This window comes from Berghia stephanieae, chromosome 3, assembly GCF_034508935.2.
Source record: "Berghia stephanieae isolate SIO BIC M18660-M18661 chromosome 3, UCSD_Bste_1.3, whole genome shotgun sequence".
In the NCBI taxonomy this organism is placed as follows: domain Eukaryota; kingdom Metazoa; phylum Mollusca; class Gastropoda; order Nudibranchia; family Aeolidiidae; genus Berghia; species Berghia stephanieae.
In genome coordinates this window covers 94,247,701-94,264,718 of record NC_088362.1, presented here as the reverse complement: position 1 = coordinate 94,264,718, position 17,018 = coordinate 94,247,701, and the positions used below count along the sequence as shown (strand labels likewise).

Here is a 17,018-nt window from a genome sequence, read left to right as displayed (position 1 = left end):
TCATCACTCCCAATTTAATTCACCTGTGAAAAATCTCTTCAATTTGTGTAGTGTTGTTTTTTTTAATTTAATGCCATGCCTTTCAAACAAAGGGGTTGGAAGTTGTGTCAAAGAATCCTTTAAGAACTGTCAAATAATGATATTTTAATAACTAATTCTTATCAAATAAACTTCACTAGCTCCAGTTTATATCCAACTGATTTTTTAAAAAGTGAATCTTTTGAATGGGTAGACACAACTCACTTAATTTGCATTGCCTGTCAGCAAAGTACTTCTCAGATCCACAATCACATTCAGAGTTGATGCAAGTAAGAGTGCTCAAACATTCATTGGGAAAGTTTGAACATGTCTCTAACCTCTCTTTTTCTGAAAAAAAAATATATTGAAAAAAAAGACTTCCATTTCGCGCATCGATGACAATGATCAACACAAAAATAGAGTTTAAGATACATTAGGGATGGATTATGTTCAATGAATTTGAAAACGAAGTCCCCTTTCACTATCAGGTCTAGCTACCTTCTAGCTACCACAAATCCTCTACTTGCAAGGGTTGTGTAAAGAATAGACTTTTGTAGATTTAAAACATCATTTAAATACAAAACTTAATTCATGGCGTGAGACCATCAAACAAGTAAAGAAATTTAAATATTTAGGTACCATCATCACCCATGACGCACGTGACATAGAGGATATAAAACAAAGAATAGCAATAGCAAAAAAAAAACGTGTTCCATAAAATGCGACCAGTTGTGTCAAACAACAACCTAAACTTGAAGACCAGAATGAAAGTAGTAGAAACATATGTTATAAGTACCCTTTTATACGGTTGTGAAAGGTGGACGCTTGGCAATGTACGAGGAGGTTAGAGGCATTTGAGATGTGGGTGTATAGAAGAATGTTGAGGGTATCATGGACAGACAGGTGTACGAACGAGGAAGTGTTGGAGAAGGTGAGAAGGGGAAGAATACTGATCGATAACATCAGAAAGAGGCAGTTACGCTTTCTGGGACATGTGTGGAGAAGAGACGGAATAGAAAAGTTGGTAACATCTGGGATGATCGAAGGAAAGAGAGCTAGAGGAAGACAAAGAACGACTTATCTAAATAACCTAAGAATGGCCAAATGTGACTTAAAAAGCAACACAGATTTCATGCGCACCGCAGAGGATCGTGATTCGTGGAGACAGCTGACCAGCAACGTGCTCAAGAGCACAAGCCACGATGGATGATGAATTCATTTATTAATCTATAAACATAAATTTATCAAGAAAATAAATGAACGCAACACAGTTTTAACATATATTTTATTTAGTGGACAGTCATTGAAAATGTTGGGTCATTGTCACATGAAGCATTGTCTCACTTTCTGTGCTAAACAAGAAGAAATTTCCTCTTTCCTTCTGTTGTGATTGAAGTCAGAAATATTTATCTCTCACCAACATTAGTATGCCACCATTGGAAATGTCCCTCAACTACCCCGAGTAAAAGCGCTCAACATGTTCATCATTAACAGTCCCAAGAGTTGATAAAAATTCATCAAAATTAAATTCATGACGTGAATTTTCAAGTCTGCGTTGCATTTCCAGTTATCAAAAATTTGAATTCTTTCATTCAACCAAGACCCTTTTTTTCCCCAAAAAAAATTAATGACAGCCACAAAGGTAATTCAGGCATATCTGTTTTCAGAGCAAATCATAGACAATGGCTGAGACTCAGACTCATATCAGTTTTCGTATTTGCGATCTATAATTAGCTATCTAATACCTACATTCACAGCGCCTTGAATGCCTTGGATGGCTTCATTCAAGTCTAGAAAGCACTGAAAAGTTTTCATCGGACATCACTTTCGCGTTGTGGGAAAGAAGTCTAAAGTTTCCGATATTGATACCGAATTTTAGATTTTAAAAGGATATCTGTACAATGATTTCGATATTTTGCTGACCATAAGAAAAATGATCACACAAAACATCACATTTTGTCAAATGAGACATCAGAGTATCAGAGAGATGTATGGAGGGACTGATGAGAGGAAGATTTTTTTAATGATTAAATTAGCAATTGAGTATAGCAGAGAAAGATATATATATATATATATATATATATATATATATATATATATATATATATATGACTTACTTACTTGACTTAAGGCCTTTCCCTTCCTAATCATCCGATCGGGACGCCTCGGCTGCCTCTCTAATCATTTGTGTCATTTCCTTCCACTGTTCACAGTCTTTTGCTTTGGATGCTAATTTCGTAAGGTCTTCCTTTGATTTTAATTCTGTTATTTTGAAGGCGTTCTAAGTCTCTATTGAGGACACTGTGAATTGACGTGGGTGGTCTGCCTTGATATTTCTTGTGTCCAAATGGGGTGAAAAAAGTAGTCATGGCTTTATTAGCTGGTAAGCTTATATTTTATCTATTCTGAGTATATGCCCAAAAAGCCGCCATCTTGCCTTCACGATTTGAGTGGATAAGGGTCTTCCATTTCATTTTTCATACAGTGCTTTATTGCTTATATTTATAGGGCATCGTATATTCAGGACTATTTTCAGTTGTTTTCTATAGAATCTGTCTAATCTGTGCTCTTCGGTTCCAGTCAGTGCCCATGTTCCGCAGTTGTATATAAGCACGGATTTTGCAAGGGTTGTGTATAATTAGTGTTTAATTTTATTTTATATTTTCTAATCCATTCTATTATGTGATAATTTATTTAGTGCGGCCGTCGATAAACTTTTTCTTCTTTCTACGTCTTCCTTGTCTCCTATTAATGATCCTACTTTTTAGTGGCTCTCCATTCATCTTTCTTCTTTGACAGTAATGTTACATCTGTTTTGTCACTATCAACGTACAGTTTGTGATTTTGTAAGGCTCTTTTTGGATGTCATTTCCATTGACTTGTTTGAGGCCGATAAAGGCAATGTCGTCTGCATATGCAATTTCCATTTGGAGTTCGTTTTCAAAACGTTATTGGGCCAAAGGAACAGATTTACGCACATCTTTTAAAGGTAGTTAAATGATAAATAAAACGGGGCTTTTGTCTGTCTCCTTGTGGTGTGCCGATGTTGCCAAGGAATTATTTTTTCTCTGAGGCACCGATTATTTTGGTCTTTATCCAGGTTTCACTTATAAGGAATCTGACTAATCTAACTTCATCTTCCATAACTATTCCTTTCATAATATTTATCAAGGATTGGCGATTGATAGTATCCAAGGCGGCAGACATATCTATTCCAGTTATAACTATTTCTATTTTTTCTGACAGGGTTTTGGCAGCTAGTCATTTGTGGGTCCAAACTACATCTGCAGTACTTCTCTCCGTCCTGAATCCGCTTTGACTATGTGACAAATAAATTTCCACAATCGATCTAATTCTATTCATTGTGATCAGGGAGAGCGATTTGCTTCAATTGTCTTAAGCAGATTAATTGGTCTGAAATTCTTTGGAAGGCCTATTGGTTTTCCTGGGTTTTGTATTGAATCAGCTCCCTTTTATTGATATCCAGGTTCTGGTGGTGTTCGAACGTCTGATTGAAAATGTCCTCTTATATATATATATATATATATATATATAATATAATATATATATATATATATATATATATCAAATTCGAAGTGCTTATTCGCAGGAGTACTGTGAATAGTGATTTCACGGTGGAAACACAATTCGCAGTAGTAGACGCGCTATCCCGTCACTGAAAATTAGTCTTTGTCCCCGCACTGAACACATCACTATATTTTCAGTTAAAAATGACATGTTGTCGTATGAAGTTGAATGAGAGTGTGTTAGTTTGAGAAGTAAAGAAAAGTAGGGATTATTGTAACATTTTCTGTGACTAGAATTGAGATTTTGAACGTTTCAACTTTTCCTTCAAGTCTGAAACTTGACAACATCGTGTTTTGCTTTGTTTTTGTTACCTCAATCCAATCCATGAACATTTCCCCGTCCTCACCTCTCCGACTTGACCATTCGTTCACATCTTGAAAGCTATCAACTTATCTGTCAGAGTACTTTAATGAGATTAGTTCCATCCCGTTTATTGTATTAATAATAATAATAATAATAATAAGAAGAAGAAGAAGAAGAAGAAGAAGAAGAAGAAGAAGAAGAAGAAGAAGAAGAAGAAGAAGAATGTAGCTTATCCATATTTTACACCCAATCCTCTATAGGCCTACAACAAAGCTCTAGGCTCGAAGGCTACTGCAAACACAGAACGAACCCGCATGGTACTACTGCAAATAACTGAAATGCATGATATCTAATATCTGCAGTACTACTGAGAATAACGAATGCGAACGCTATCTACTATTCGCAGTACTACTGTCTATTAATATTGCAAACATCAGTGGATTGGGTGCAGATCCCTGGAGTAGTCCTACTCTTACATTAAAGTGTTCAGTTGAGCCAACAGCTGTCCTTACTAATGTTTTATTACCTTTGTACATATCTTGGTATTTTCTCTGTTACCCCCTTTGCTCAGTACCACGTTTCTTCTCATGGGACTCTATCATAAGCGTTCCCCAGATCAATGAACACACAATGTAATTCTCCTTGCTTTTCCCTATAGGCTACTTTTCTGTGGTCACTTTTAGAGCAAATATAGCATCTGTTGTATTTTTACCAGCAACGAATCCAAACTGCTCTTCGCTTATGTCTACATCTTTTCTAATCCTCTGATCGATTACTCTCCCCCATATCTTCACTGTGTGGCTCATCAACTTGATGCCTCTATAGTTGCCACATTCTCGAACATCTCCCTAATTTTTGTATATGGGGATCAACGTACCTTTTGTCCATTCATATGGCATTTTTTTCTTTCTTTAAGATGTTGTTTCCCTATTCTGCCCTACTTTACTCTCTAATTGCTCATACATATCTTTCAACGCCTCGAACTTTACTTTTGCTACGGCTCTTTTTGCTTCTCTCTTTGTCTGTTTATATTCATCTACTTTCATAAAATCCCTATTTGTCTCCATGTTATTCCTTGCTTTCCCCTTTTTCTTTATTGCTTCTTGGACATCTTTGTTCCACACCATGTTTCTTTTCCAACTTTTCCGCTTCTCGAGCTCGCACCTAGCACTTCTTTGGCCACTTCGCGATTGTCTCAGCGGTTATTTTCCAGTCCTTTTGGAAACCAATTCCTATTTTTCCTTTCACAGATGTAACAAAAACTTCTTTTTGCTCTTCCTCTTTTAGTTTCCACAACGGTGTATTTTCCTCACTTCATTCCTCTCATATCTTTATCTTTCTAAATAGTAGTAGTATCGAATGGCTACACCTCTATTTTGAATCTTTTAATCCATTCTTCAAATTTTCCTGCCTATAGGCTGTCTCGTAGCCTCCTGATAGGCTTGTCACTGGGCAGTGGATGACGATGTGGTCCATTGTCTCAGGGCCTCCTTGGCAATGACCGCATGCATCTGATTCTCTCAGATTCCATCTATGCATGTTAGCTGCGGTTCTGCCATGTCCTGTCAAAATGCGGTTGGAGGTGACCCAGCATTTTCGGCTATTGCAGAGAAAGCCAGGTGTTCTTTCTGTTGGGTCGGGTATGATGTCGCCTCCCCTGGGGCTGTCTTGGTTCCACATCGACATCCATTCCTCTTTCACGTTGAAATGTTGTCTTGAAGTTTTAAAAGATTTCCTTGATTTCAGTCTTGACGTTGTTGGGGCTTCTTCTAGGACCTCCTTCAATGGGACCATGTCAGTGACCTCAATTTTGGCATGCATTCTTTGGTTTAATTCTTGTCTTCTGATATCAGGCGGTGTGTCTTCCTCACACCACTTGAATCTTACAATTCCTTCGCCTTCTTCATTTCTGCTACCATATCCATACCTTCCCAACCATCTCTCCAACGTGCCCATTCAGTTCCACACCGATGAAAACTCTTTCTGATTTGTCAAATATTTCCATTTAATTTGCTCACCAACCCCTTCCAAAGTTCCTCCTTCTTGTCTTGCATACAACCTGTCTGGGGTGCGAATGCATTCACAACAATAATTTGCTTCATATTGACTACAATCTTGATCCATATAAATCTGTTGGACACTCTTTGGACTTCAACAACATTTTGTACAAGTTATCCAGAATGACACCATTTCCATTTCTTGTAGCCTCATTTCCTTTATAAAACATTTTAAATCCTCCACCAATCCCCATTGCTGTTTCACCTTTCCACTTTGTTTCTCGCACAAACCAAATGCTATTTTTTCTTCTTTCCACAGCGTCAGCGATTTCCCTTGATCTGCCTGTCATACTTACAAAGTTCAAGCTTCCAATCTTGATCTCCACTCCCATCCGTTTCAGTGCACATCTCGTACGCCTTTCCTCTGTCACTGAATTTCCACTGTCATCCTGCTGACCAATAATGACATAGGCGGTCATTTTTGTCCCGGCCTCGGTCGATCGGATACTTTTGGTTCCATTCATTCATTTATTAGTTGTGGCTTAAGTTTTACAGCCAGGATTCCCTTCCTGAGCAAACACTCCCCATTTATTCTGGCTTGTGACCGGCCTCACAAGTTGCTGGTTTTCACCCCATAAAGGGCTTGCTTAACAACAACAACAATAATAATAATAATGATAATGATATAATAATAATAATAATAATAATAATAATAATAATAATAATAATAATAATAATAATAATAATAATAATAATAATATAATAATAATAATAATAATAATAATGATAATAATAATAATAATGGTGATGGGTAATGAATGGAGTATATTTCTCTACTGTTCATGGAGAGTTCCAGGAGCATATGTGTCGCACAAATTCCAACCAAGCAAAACCCAAGGTAGATAAACTTATTTACTATTATAAACGTCTACTGAAATCGAAAAAGCAAGAAACGAACCAGAGGAAATTGAGAAATTGTATGAAGATCAGAGCGAGAAACACCATCACCAAACTCGGTAATAAAACGATAATCTTCATCTAGAGGTGGGAAATATGCTTAGGAAGTTATTCTAAAGGGAACAGAAGCGAAAAAGCCCAAAGATTTGTGCGGGATAGTCATTGCTACACAATGCAATGCCTTAACCACTCGGACACTTCGCTCCCAATAATAATAATAATAATAATAATAATAATAATAATAATAATAATAATAATAATAATAATAATAATAATAATAATAATAATAATAATAATAATAATAATGGAAGTGTAGTCCAAGCGCTCTTGAGGGTTTGAATATGTTGTGCAAATTCCGCCCTCCCGACTCTACGGAAATTCTAACCCCGTTGCTGTCCGTAACGTTCTCTAAGGCCTTACCTTCGAAGGCTCTTTATCGTAAACTTTAACATCTCCTTTGAGCCTCGAAATGTCCTCTCGTTGGACCACGATATAGCCTGGGATCTGGAAACGAGAAGATTGCGCGCCTGTATAAAGGTCGGTCTCCTGTAATAGGAGAATGTCAACGCTATGAACGTCCAGTAGCTTTGATAAAAGCTCATTATTGTTTGTCCATACTCTGGCTCTCGATATTAAAGGACTGTTTATTCATCAGGTCGCGGACCCCAATATCGCATTGTCCAGCTATAGCTGGGTTGGGACATTTGCTTGTAATTTCTCGACCGTGCCGATGACCCTGGGGACCCGAATGCGGTAGTAAATGTATTAACTAGGCGGCCAACCGCTTCGCCATTGAGATTGAGAAGTAGACAGAACCAAGATTGACAGTATGGAGCCCGGGATGGCTGAAGCTATTCGGGCACCGGGTTGGATCTCCATTACGTCAAAATTTGGGCGGGCCATTCATGGCGCACGTGTCGTATTGCGTTATATATGACGTGTACTTTATCCTACCTGTTAGGTGATACTGTTGGCTTGAAATCCCTTTTTAAGGTCTTTGAATATTTAGTGAATAATGCGTTTCATAACTTCTCGCATGAAAAAACTTACTTGATTTACATTCAGATCCGTCGTAATATTGGTTGTGCATATCACACGTACATCTGTCACCGCTGCAGAACAGGGTGGGCAAACAATGGATATTGTTGGAACATCCAGAGCCATAGCCCAGCTCTGTAGTAATGCAAGTAATTATATATATTTATATATAAATATCTTTTCTCTCCGTACCTAAATAAGAAGTATCTAAGTCTATTAAGACACTATAAATTGAGTTCAAATTTTATCCAACACATGACTCATAAATTTTGAGTTGATCGACTTATTATCACGTTCATTGAAATATATATATATATATATATATATATATATATATATATATATATATATATATATACCGTGAGATTTCGTGACAAACACACACACATACACACACACACACATAATCATATATATATATATATATATATATATATATATATATATATATATATATATATATATATATATATATATATATATAAAGTATTTCAAGTATGATTATGATCAACTTCTACAATAATGTAGAAGTTGAGCATAATTATACTTTAAACAATTTATAAATAACCCCTTTTATCAAAAGGTTCAGCAATATTATTTCATGGTTTTCGTATATATATATATATATATATATATATATATATATATATATATATAATATATATATATATATATTTCAAGTATGATTCTGATCAACTTCTACAATATTGTTTCGCGCATTCATTCTCACCAAATTGTTTCCGTAAACTTGTTTTCATAGCTCATAACAGCAAAATAAAGTTAGTTTTTGTGTTGACGAAAAGTTTTTTTCTTTTTTCCCCGCAATGACATCACGGCAATAAGTTTTATTTTAAATCATCCGTGATTCATGGCCTCAAAACTGTTTTGTTTTTGTTGGGTTTATTTTAGTTGTTTTTTTTGTTTTGTTTTTGTTTGATTTATTTTTTTTTTTTTTGGGTGCGGGGGTTTAAGTTTTGTTTTGTTTTTAGTATTTTTGTTTTGTTTTGATTGTTTTAGTTTTTGCCAAAATTAATGCCATCATTTAAAAGAGGGTTTTCTTTCTTCAACCCCAATGGCTTGTATTCTATTTTCTAATTCTGAACTGTTTGACTTCATAGGCAGTTTTCTTTGTTTAAATCATCCTGATATAATTCCATTTAGAGGCGGCGGGTTTCATTTTAGCATAAACAACACTTTGAAAATTCACATCATTTCACGCGAGCAGAACTCACGGAGTTATAGTTCGTTCCACAACCCGTGAGCACGCGTTGACGTGGATATCTCCACAACCTTCTGATGGATTTTAATTATTATTGGCTCGAACGCTAGAGTTTTTCAGTGGTTACAGTACCGTACTTTTGGATTTTTCTTCTTTACGGTATAGAAAAAACGAAGGGTCTCGGATGAGTGAATTCTGTTGTGACTACGATCACTGAACTCTCCACAAGCTTGACCAGGAGTTTACTTTCACGAGATTAATGTGCACTACTCACTAACATTGCCACCCTGGGATCAAAATGACACAGTAAATTGTACACACTTGACATAAACTACTGTTATATTTTAATAGTTAAAAGCCAGAGGCGTAACTTCCTGTTGGAATTTCTACATTCATAAAAAAAACTGATAACAATATGGATTCAACATGCAAATTTGTCACAATGAGGAAAATCTACAAGTAATTCTCCAAAGAAGTGAAGCATATTATAATTCTTTTTCATGGCATGCGGCGAATATTGCCCCAACCAATAACCCAGATTGGAGAGGTCAAATTAATAATAATGTCATTTTAATTATGTACCTCTTGTATTCAAATCCCTGCACTGTGCTCGATTGGTGACCAGTGGGTTTTTGTGGCATGTCATGTGCGACCTTTATAAGTTGACTTGCTCAGCAGTTGGTCGGAGATTATGTCTTTGGGAAAGGCATTTCTCCTCGCCCTATCGAAGACTGGCGTAAAAATCAGGAGGGACCCCCCCCCCCCCCATATTTTTTACATTAAATTTAATTAATTAAATTGCGCTTTTATATAGCGCAATATCCACTAAATTTGCTCAAAGCGCTTTACAAGGGGTCCCTGGACAACAGCAACATTTAATATGTAGGACGGGACACAACGCCTGTTAGGCGATATTGCAATTTTAATTATGTTCACTGGATGGCGCTTTAAATCTTATAATATGAAATATCACTGAATCTAAACTATTTTTAATACCAAATTCCATGTAAGTTTCGTCCAGTATAACCTTTCAAAGGAACCGCAGTTTTCAAACTCAGGGGGGATAATCAAAATGACATAATTGTTAATTTGACCTCTCCCCTCTGAGTTCCTGGTTATGTGTTATATTGCTGTTCGCAAAAGAATTCTTCGCCTCGCCTCTCTGGAGAAGTACTTGTAAGTTTTCCTCATTGTGACAAATTTGCATGTGTAGCCCATATTTTTATCAATTTTTATGAATGTAGAATTCATAACAGAAAGCTACGCCTCTGGCTTTTAACTCTTAAATTGTAACAAATGTATATGCCAAGTGTGTACAAAGTGTACAAGTTGCTGTGTCATTTTGAAACAAGGGTGGCAATGTAAGTGAGTAGTGCACATGAATCTCGTGAAATGTAAGTCCCTGGTCACCCGGTGGTCGAATTCAGTAATCGCTATCACAACTAAATTGACGTTGTTGCTAATGTAAAACATCAAAATGTTCACTCATCCCAGACCCTTCGTTTTTTTATATACTATAAAGAAGAAAAATCGCAAAGAATGGCACTGTAACCGATGTAAAAAATAATCGGCTTAACGTCACTAACAATTCCAGTGTTCGAGCCAATTATCATTAGAATCTATCATAAGGTTGTGAAGATATTCCCGTCAACGCCTGCGCCCGGTTGTGGAACGGACTATACCTACTTCTTGAGATGGACACCAGCGGAGGGTGAACTCGGAACTATGGGAGGTGGATACCGAGGAGTGAACCAGGGGCTATCAGAGGTAAACGCCTCTAGTAAGTAAAAGCAGAACCATTGGATATGGACACCAGGGGAGAGTGAACCCGTGACTTTGGGAGGTGGACACCAGTGGGGAATGAACCTGGCACTATGAGAGTTGGACAGACCAGTCGAGTGTGAACACTGGGCTATGAGAGGTGGATACCACTGGGGATCGAGAGTGAATCCGGGATCAAGGGAGGTGGACACCAGAAGGGAGTGAACCTGGGGCTGTGGGATATGGACACCAGCGCGGAGTGATTATGGCCCTATAGGAGGTAGACACCAGTGAAAGGGAACCCTGGGCTAGCAGAAGGGGACACCATAGGATATGGACTCCAGTGAGGAGTGAGCTCGCGGCAATGAGAGGCGGACACCACTGGGGATTGAACCCGGGACCAAGGGAGGTGGACACTAGTAGGGAGTGAACCTGGAGGTATGGGGTATGGACAACAGCAGCCGGAAATGATCTCGGGACTATAGAAGGTAGACACCAGTGGGGAGTGAACCGGGCTATCAGAAGTGGTCACCCCTGGGGCGTGAACCCGGGACCATTGGAGGTGGACATCAGCGGGGCTGTGGGTAATGGACACCAGTGGGGAGAATACCTGGGGCTATGTGATTTGAACACCAGACAGTAGGAGATATACACCAGTGAGGAGTGAATCCAAGGCTATGGAATATGACACCAGTTGGGACTGAACACAGGGCACCGGATATGGACATCAGTGGGGAATGAATCTGGGACTATTAGAATTGGACACCAGTGAGGAGGGGTGAATTCGGTACCATAGGATATGGACACCAGTCGGGATGAACTCGGGACTATAGGGGGTGGACATCAGTGGGGAATGAACCAGAGACTATCAGAACTGGACACCACTGAGGTGTGAACCCGGGATCATGGAGGTGGACACCAGTGGGGAGTGGACTCGGGGCTATGGGAGGTTGACACCAGTCCGGAGTGAATCCTGGACAATGGGAGGTGGACAGCAATAATGGGGAATGAAGCCGAGCCTATGAGAGGTGGACACCATCGTTGAGTGAATCCCGGTCTATTGAAGGTGGACACCAATGGAGAGTGAACCCAGGTTTATGAGAACTGGACACCACTGGGGAGTGAACACGGACAACGGGATATGGACACCTGTGGGGGGTTAACCCGAAGATATTAGAGATTTACAGCAGCGAGGACATGGGAGGCGAACACCTTTAGGGTGTAATCACGGAACCACAGGAGATGGATGCCATTGGGGAGTGAACCTGGGACCTTTTGAAGTCGACACCACCGGGGAGTGAGCACAGAACCACTGGATATGGACACCAGTGGGAAGTGAACTCGGGACTATTGGAGGTGTACACCAGTGGGTCGTGAGCTAAAGGCTATGACAGGTGGGCACCAGTTGGGAGTGAACCCGGATCCATGGGAGGTGAACAGTGTGGAGTGAACCCAAGGCTACGGGATACGGTCACCAGTTGGGAGTGAACAACCTGGGACTATTAGATTTGGAACCAAGTGGAGAGTGAAAACGTACCGTGGGATATGGACACCAGTCGGGATGAAGTCAACATTGGAGGTGGACACCAGGGGCGAGTCAACCCAGGTCGATGGAAGGTGGGTACCAAAAGGGAGTGAACCCGGGACCATGGAGGTGGGCACCAGTGGGGAGTGAACCCGGGGCTGTGGGATATGGACACCAGCGGGAAGTGAACTCGGGACTATAGGAGGTAGAGACCAGAGAGGAGTAAACCCGGGGCTATGATAGGTGGACACCACAAGTAAAAGTTTAACCACTGGCTATGGACACCAGCGGGGATATGAGAGAGGGACATCACTGGAGAGTGAATAAGGAATCACCAGATATGGACAACAGTGGGGCGTGATCCGGGACTATGGGAGTTGGAACAAGTGAACACGATTAGGAGTGAACACGAAGCTGTAAGAGGTGGACACAATGTGGAATGAACCCAGGACCATGGGATTGGACCCGAGGCTATGAGAGGTGGACACCATTGGGGAGTGAACCCAAAACCATGGGAGGTGGACACCTGTGGGAAGTGAAACCGGGGATATTTGAGGTGGACACTAGTGGAAACTGTACCCCGGGCTATGGGAGGTAGATCACAATGGGGGAGTGAACACAGGCTTATGAGAAACCACTGGGGAGTGAACACAAAACTATTGAAGGTGGACACTAGTGGGGATTGAACCCGAGACTATGGGAGGTGGACACCATTGGGTAGTGAACCTGGATCTATGGAAAATGGACACCAATTTGAAGTGAACCCGGGACTATGGAAAGTGGACAACAATGGGTATGGAACCTAGGGCTATGGGAGGTGGACATCACTTGTGAGTGAACATGGGACCACAGGAGGTGAACACCAGTGGATAGTCAACCTAGGACAATGGAAGGTAGGCATTAGTTGGCAGTGAACCTGGGACTAAGATAGATGAGGAATGAATGGGGAGAATGTAATCTTCTAACGACCAAGAAATGTTAACCTATTGTAAATTACAGATGGGAGGCATTAACTGGAAAAATTTAGACTATTTCAAACTTAATTTTCAAACTCGACTCAGGCGGATTGAGTGATGCTAGTACAAAAAACATGAGTTGTAGGTATGATATCAATTAGCGGGGGGGGGGGGGGAATGATACATTATTATCAAGCGCGGAAATGCTTTGTATGATCATGTATTTATTTTATTCATCTCCTACTAGATCTACTTTTAGTGATGTTTTTTATCATCACATTTCTCTACAAATACAAGGTTTTAACGTAGGAAGATACTAATTGATTATTAATGTATTATCATTATTATTATTATTATTATTATTATTATTATTATTATTATTATTATTATCATTGATTATCATCATCATCATCATCATCATCATCATCATCATCATCATCATCATCATTGCTGTTGTTGTTGTTTTTATCATCATCATCATCATCATCATCATCATCATCATCATTATTATTATTATTATTATTATTATTATTATTATTATTATTATTATTATTATTATTATTATTATTATTATTACTATTATTATATTACTATTATTATTATTATTATTATTATTATATTATTATTATTATTATTATTATTATTATTATCATTATCATATCATCATCATCATCATCATCATCATCATCATCATCATCATCATCATCATTGCTGTTGTTGTTGTTTTTATTATCATAATCATCATCATAATCATTATTATTATTATTATTATTATCATTACTATTATTATTATTATTATTATATTATTATTGTTGTTGTTGTTGTTTTATTATTATTATTATTATTATTATTATTATTATTATTATTATTATTATTATTATTATTACTATATTATTATATTATTATTATTATTATTATTACTATTATTATTATTATTATTATTATTATTATTATTATTATTATTATTATCATTATCATCATCATCATCATCATCATCATCATCATCATCATTATTATTATTACTAAATCAATGTTATCGTTTATATCCGCTATCTTATGATTATATTTCCGTCTGATAATTGTTTTCAATGAAAGTTGTCGCGAAGATGCGATTTGATAAGCTCGTTAATAATTAAGATGTATCTACATAAAATCTCATAAACGAAATAATCTTCAAGAGTCACCGACATCGAAAGATGCGAAAGAATGGGAATTCTTTTCTACGAGCGATAACTCTGATCAGTTATGCAGGCGGATGAGGTGGCAGTAAGTGCGTTGATCTTTAACATTAAAGTAATGACAAACGCCATTCTCGAACTGCTCTTTTTGATATAAAAAAAAAAACATCACTGTGAAAAAAATGGTACCCAATTGTTTCACTTGTTACAGTCAAAAATTGCCTTCCATTTTTCACATGTTACAGTTGTATGCCTATTTTTCAATTTTATCTTATTTTTAGTTGTTTTTGTTTTTTGGTTTGTTTTTTTTTGTTTTGTTTTTTTTTTCTGCGGAGAATAATTTAGATTCCTATTAGTTGGGTGTATTATCATCATCATTGCCTTTTTCACCCTGGGTCAGGGTATAGGCCACAGACAAACAGTTTCCATCCTTCTCTATCCTGAGCTATCTTTTTAATCTCATTCCAGGTCTTACCACTTCTCTGTATATCAGCTTCTTTAATTCTTCTCCGTGTTCCTCGTGGGCTTCCCCTTGATCTTCTGCCCAGAGGGTTCCAGTCCAATACTTTCTTTGTTATAGTGGAGTCGTTCTTTCTAAGCGTGTGTCCAATCCACCTCCATAGTATTCTTCCTATTTCCTCTCCCACTGGTTTCTGCTGTGTTCTTTTCCATACTTCTTCATTTTTTATTCTATCCATCTATTTTATTCTGAGTAGCTTACGCATGCACCTGTTTACGAAAATCTGTACCCTCCTTATACATGCCTGTGATGCGTTCCAAGTTTCACATCCATACAGTAGGACAGACTTCACATTTGAGTTGAAAAGTCTTAGCTTTAGTCGAAGGGAGATATCTTTAGTTCTCCAAACTCTGTTCAAAGATGTGAATGCAGCCTGTGCCTTTCCTATTCGTGCTTTCACCTCTGCTTCCGTGCCTCCATCCTTGTCAATTATACTTCCGAGATAGCAGAAAGTGTCTATTTCTTCGAGTTCCTGATCTTTTACTTTGATCTTCTCCCTTTGACGGGTACCTATCCTCAAGACCTTTGACTTCGCAGGGTGAATTCTTAGACCAATTGATTCCGAGAGGCTGTTTATAATTGTGGTTTTTGCTTGCATCTGGTCCTGGGTGTGGGACAAAAGAGCCAGATCATCTGCAAAATCCAGATCATCCAACTGTGTCCAGGGGGTATCCCATTTCTTCGTCCTTTGGAGGTTTCTTTCATTAGCCAATCAATGGAAAGGATGAACAGGAATGGTAAGAGCAAGCATCCCTGCTTGACACCAGTCTTAATTTCAAAGCTGTCAGTAAGCTGATCTTCATGTACAACCCTGCAACTTGATCCTTCATACATTTCCTTAATGAGGTTTATTATCTTTTCAGGGAGTCCATAATATGCCAGAATTTTCCACAATGTTGCTCTGTCAATACTGTCGAAAGCCTTCTCGTAATCCAGAAAGTTGACAATAAAAGAAGAGTTCCATTCTATAGACTGTTCCACTATGACTCGAAGAGAGGCAATCTGGTCGGTGGTTGAACGGTTTTTCCGAAAACCTGCCTGTTCGTCCCGCAGTTTAGCATTGTTGCACTCTTAATTCTCTCTAAAATAATACGGTTGAAAACCTTTCCTGGGATAGAAAGAAGAGTAATACCTCGATAATTATTACAATTACTGAGGTCCCCTTTCTTTGGAAGCTTGATAAGATGTCCTTCCTTTCAATCCTTTGGGAACATCCCGTCATTCCATATTCTCTCAAATAGTGGGTGCAGGGCCTCAGCATTTCTTTCAGCATCAACTTTTAGAGCCTCCGGTGGAATCTGGTCTGGTCCAGCAGCTTTCTTGTTCATGGCACCCACAATCTCTGCTACCAATGGTGGATCACAGCTAATTGGTAATTCTTGCAGGCAAAATTTCTGGCTGGTTGTCTGGTGGTGGTCTGTTCAGAAGGCAGTTGAAATGTTCCCTCCATCGTTCAGGTTGAGCCTCTTTTCCAAAAATAGTTTTCCCATCTTTGTCTTTGACTGGTACCTCTGGTTTCCCATATTTTCCAGCAAGTGTCTTGGTAGTTTGATAAAGGATCCTCATGTGTCCTCCTGTCACTGTTGCTTCTGCTTTCTCTGCAAGTCTGTTCATGAATGCTTCCTTGTCTTTCTTCACAGATCTTTTGACTTCCTTAGCTATGGCTCGATACTGCTCTTGTGCATCCAGTCTTGAAGCCCTTGTTCGGCTTGCGTTCACTTGTTCCTTCCTTGTTCTCTTTTTTTCAATAAGGTCTAAGGTGGTTGGACTTATCCATTCTTTATGTTCCGATTTCTTTAGCCCCAATACCTCGTGACAAGTTGTTATGTAGACTTCCTTGATCTTTGCCCAATGTGACTCTACATCTATGTCCTCCTCGAGCTCAGTAAAAGGTTGGAATCTATTACTCGATTGTAGTTTGAATTCCTCATTCATTTCCCCGTCAAGTGCATTCACCT

The 17,018-nt window shown here is 38.5% G+C and overlaps 1 protein-coding gene across 2 annotated transcripts in view; it reads right to left on the bottom strand.

Annotated features, from left to right (window-relative positions):
- Nucleotides 1-17,018, bottom strand: part of LOC144968878 (uncharacterized) — a 139,823-nt gene that overhangs the window by 94,215 nt on the left and 28,590 nt on the right. For both annotated transcript variants that reach the window (XR_013644679.1, XM_078907693.1), the window contains exons 6-7: nt 7,914-8,036; nt 244-366 (exon numbers count right to left, since the gene is read on the bottom strand). Coding sequence is in view for 1 of the 2 variants with exons in the window: in XM_078907693.1 (XP_078763819.1) it covers nt 244-366; nt 7,914-8,036 (246 nt within the window). In the remaining variant the exon portion in view is untranslated. The remainder of the gene's footprint in view (nt 1-243; nt 367-7,913; nt 8,037-17,018) is intronic.